General features: G+C 37.8%; 1 protein-coding gene across 1 annotated transcript; it reads left to right on the top strand.

Moving 5' to 3' along the window:
- The first annotated feature begins 320 nt into the window (after window positions 1–320).
- On the top strand, window positions 321–2,051 carry snapin (SNAP associated protein). The gene is made up of 4 exons (XM_026240928.1): window positions 321–482; window positions 774–820; window positions 1,538–1,656; window positions 1,738–2,051. Exons 1-4 carry the CDS (start codon window positions 367–369, stop codon window positions 1,843–1,845), a joined length of 390 nt encoding a protein of 129 aa, XP_026096713.1. The 5' UTR covers window positions 321–366; the 3' UTR covers window positions 1,846–2,051.
- Window positions 2,052–3,556: the final 1,505 nt, after the last annotated feature.

The following is a 3,556-nucleotide window of genomic DNA, read 5'->3' as shown; positions in this document are numbered from 1 at the left end:
AATTTCTTCAACCCTTTTTAAATTGATTTATTTTAATTTAACATTATTACATTGGTTTTATTTAATTTTATTTTTACATTTTTTTCTACACTTAGTGTAAGCACTCACTATTTCTACGGTCTGCATTATGCATACTGTACACAGTAAAAATTAGATATTTTCACACGCTAGTTTCACATTCAATGTATACTGCATCGGAGACGGTATGCAGTACGCTAGCATTGCTCGAACACAGCCGTATGTGTGACGCAGAACATGCGCGCGTTTGGAGATTCGCTGATGTATAAATCATCGCACATCGCTCGTCCTAATATCTGCAGCGCGCAGTGACTAACGCTAGTGTTGTTAAATCAGCGCTCAGTGAAGATGGCCGCGCTAGCAGTGGTGGAAACCCCATCAGGGAAAGATGCTCTCGCCGAGGGTTTGCTGGACCTCCTGAGACCCGCTGTACAGCAGCTCGACGTACATGTGCACTCAGTCAGGTAGTGCATTTTGAGAAACGTTTTCTCTCTTCTTTTTTTTTACCCGAGAAACGTGCAAAACGAGCAGTTCTGTTTGCTAAAATGCTAATGATTGTCAACATGACAGGTCTCGTGACTCCGAGATGCGGCGTCATGTCAAACGATAACTATTTATCTATTTATTTATTTTCTTACCATTTTGCAGTGTTGCACGACTCTTGCGTTTGAGATATGATAAACTGTCATGGATTTTAAAGCGTGCATGAATACGGACTGCTACATAGTTTATAAACCGCATATTTGTCTTCACAGAGAAAGCCAAGTGGAACTTCGGGAGCACATTGATAATTTGGCGTCTGGTAAGTTGGTCTGACGTGATTAACTTATTCATTTATAGTTTTTTAAAGTCGCAAATAGCTTAATTCGGAAGATTTGTGATGTTTACTAAATTGGCAAATGACATGCCATAGTAATAAAATAGGAATCACAATTATACCAATCAACAAAGCATATATATGGATATATGGACTTTTGTGGTGGAACCCGAAAAATTTTGATCAGTACAGCTCACGCAATGAGAAAAACATTATTTAGGTGGCACTGGCCAAATTACTGACACAACTAGGATTTGAGGCACAGATTGCATGTTTTGGATGATGCAATAGTCTCAGATCATTACAACTCTTTAAAAAACAAGACCATACATCCTCTTTCTACAAGATTTGTCCTGGCTGGGATTTATAAATTGCCAATTGTTTTAATACTTGCAGAAGATAATATCTGAAAAGAAGCTTGACCAATAGTGTGCATGCATTGTACATAATCAACCAATCACTGCATGCAAAGGCAAATTAGAAAACCCAGCCAATAGAAAAATAGAACATATTGTCATCCTAGATTGAAAAAAGTAACATGTTATGACTGTAACTTCTTTTGGTATAGAATATAAAAGGTGACTGTATGTCTGTTTGCAGTGTTAGTAAGTATTTAGTAATCTGTCGACATTGCAAACTATATATAATGCAACTCTCAGAATTCATGAATACTGTTATCTCACGTGAGCACTTTTTCTGCAGAGCTGAGTAGGATCAACGAACACCAGAAGGTGGCACAAGACTTGGACCCATATGTTAAAAAACTGCTTAATGCCAGGCGAAGAGTGGTGCTTGTCAACAACATACTCCAGAACGCACAGGTAAGAGAATATTAAGCATCAGTCAATGTGCACTGTACTGCTTGGTGTTTTCCTCTTCATCTTCTACAATCTTTGTGTCAGGAGCGTTTGCGAAGGCTGAACCATAATGTTGCTAAGGAGACGGCACGCAGGAAGACCATGCTTGAGGCATCTGGAGCATTTCCCCCACGCTCCCCCAGCAAACCATGATGTCTGAAATCTCACATGGAATGGGGATGCACCATTACACCGTGCTCGATGCCAAGGACCAGACTCTTCCTCACATCGTTAAAGCACTGCTAGCAGAACACTGCAGCGTTCATGTCTGTTCACAGGGGGACAGAAGTCTAAATACACACTCATTTCTTTTCTGAACATGTGACTTTTTAATAAAATATTTGTCTGTATGAATTTAACTGTTGCTGAAAAATGCAACGCTGTGGATTTGCTAATTGATTGGAAATGGATATGTATTATTATTATTATTTATCAGAACTGTCAAAGAAAATATCTAGTCTAATGTACCTGGCCAATAATAATCAGCTTTCAGTCTTGATCTAATTAGTGAAAGATTATTGTTGTAATTGTTTTTGTTTTTTGCTGAGCTGTGGAAATTAACCACTTAACAGTACAGACAGAGTATTATTTTCTTACCAGATTTAAGGCTTAGGCTCTATAGACATTTTTGTCTAATTATTTTCTTTTACAAATATACTTATAAAGTATTTAAACGAATCATTCACCAAAAAATTTACATTTCCTCGCCCAAGATGCAGACAAGTTTGTTTCTTTGTGGGAACAAATCTGGAGAAATGTAGCATTACATCATTTGCTCAGCAGAGGATCCTCTGCAGTGAATGGGTGCCGTCAGAATGAGAGTCCAAATATCTGATTAAAAATCCACACCACTCCAGTCCTTCAGTTAATTTCTTCACAAGGTATTAACTGATGGTATGGAGTGATGTAGATTACTTGAAGATTATTGTGATGATTTTATCAGCTGTTTGGACTCTCATTCTGACGGCACCCATTCACTGCAGAGGACAACTGGTGAACAAGTGATGTCGCAAGGTCTTTTCTGCTTAAAATGCCATACAGAGGGTAGCTAGACAGAATTTTCATTTTTTTGTGTGCACTATCCATTTAAAGACATACATTTTACTTTTCACATATAGATATTTAGCCTTGAAAGACAGAATACTATTCATTAACAAAACTTTTCATTAACATTGTTAATTTAAGAGTGAAAGAATTATATATAAAAGTCACAGATCAAGCCAATACAGGTTTGTGGACATAAATGACAATTTTAGGGGGGAGGTGAAGTTCCCCTGGCATCTGCGGCATGGCTTTGCATTATAATTGAATCAGCAGTAAAATCTTAGGTATGCACATGTCTTATGTAAATAATGGATGCTTTGTAAGAGGATAGGAGAAAGGGCAGATGAAGGTGACCTCTGGTTTCAGCTGAAAGGGAGAGGGTTAGAAAACGTTTTCAGGACCGGTGAAAGGTCAAGGGAGGGAATCTATCAAGGAGGAAGTTGGAATCATATGACCGGCCTCTTAAAAGTCCATCCATTGATGATTAAAGACTGCTTTTGGAGTCTGTTCATATTTGATGCTCACTACATATGCAAACTTGGCTGAAATATGCATGCTACTGTATGTTGTTCCTGTCAAATATATCTATCTTGTGTCCAAAAATGCTAGAACCTCTGATCTTTTTTTTAAATTCACTTCTATGTTTTTATAACCGTACACCTTTTGTTTATTTCAAGGTTCAAATGAACGAAACCATAGATTTTCAACCTGCTTTTCAGACTTTTGGGCACCATTTGAGTCCTCTATTAATAAGAGCATGATGCATGTTTCTCCTGTGCGAGTCTAAAAGTAGCCATCACTGGCTGTTGTAGATTTCAAT

This window comes from Carassius auratus, linkage group LG44F (genome assembly GCF_003368295.1).
Source record: "Carassius auratus strain Wakin linkage group LG44F, ASM336829v1, whole genome shotgun sequence".
In the NCBI taxonomy this organism is placed as follows: domain Eukaryota; kingdom Metazoa; phylum Chordata; class Actinopteri; order Cypriniformes; family Cyprinidae; genus Carassius; species Carassius auratus.
Note: the sequence above shows the minus strand (reverse complement) of the source record. Positions and strands in the feature narration are given on the sequence as shown.

Coding starts and splice junctions, on each gene's coding strand:
- snapin (XM_026240928.1), top strand. CDS start 367: ATGGCCGCGCTAGCAGTGGTGGAAACCCCATCAGGGAAAGATGCTCTC. Junction 483..773: donor GTACATGTGCACTCAGTCAG/GTAGTGCATTTT, acceptor TTGTCTTCACAG/AGAAAGCCAAGTGGAACTTC. Junction 821..1,537: donor CATTGATAATTTGGCGTCTG/GTAAGTTGGTCT, acceptor CTTTTTCTGCAG/AGCTGAGTAGGATCAACGAA.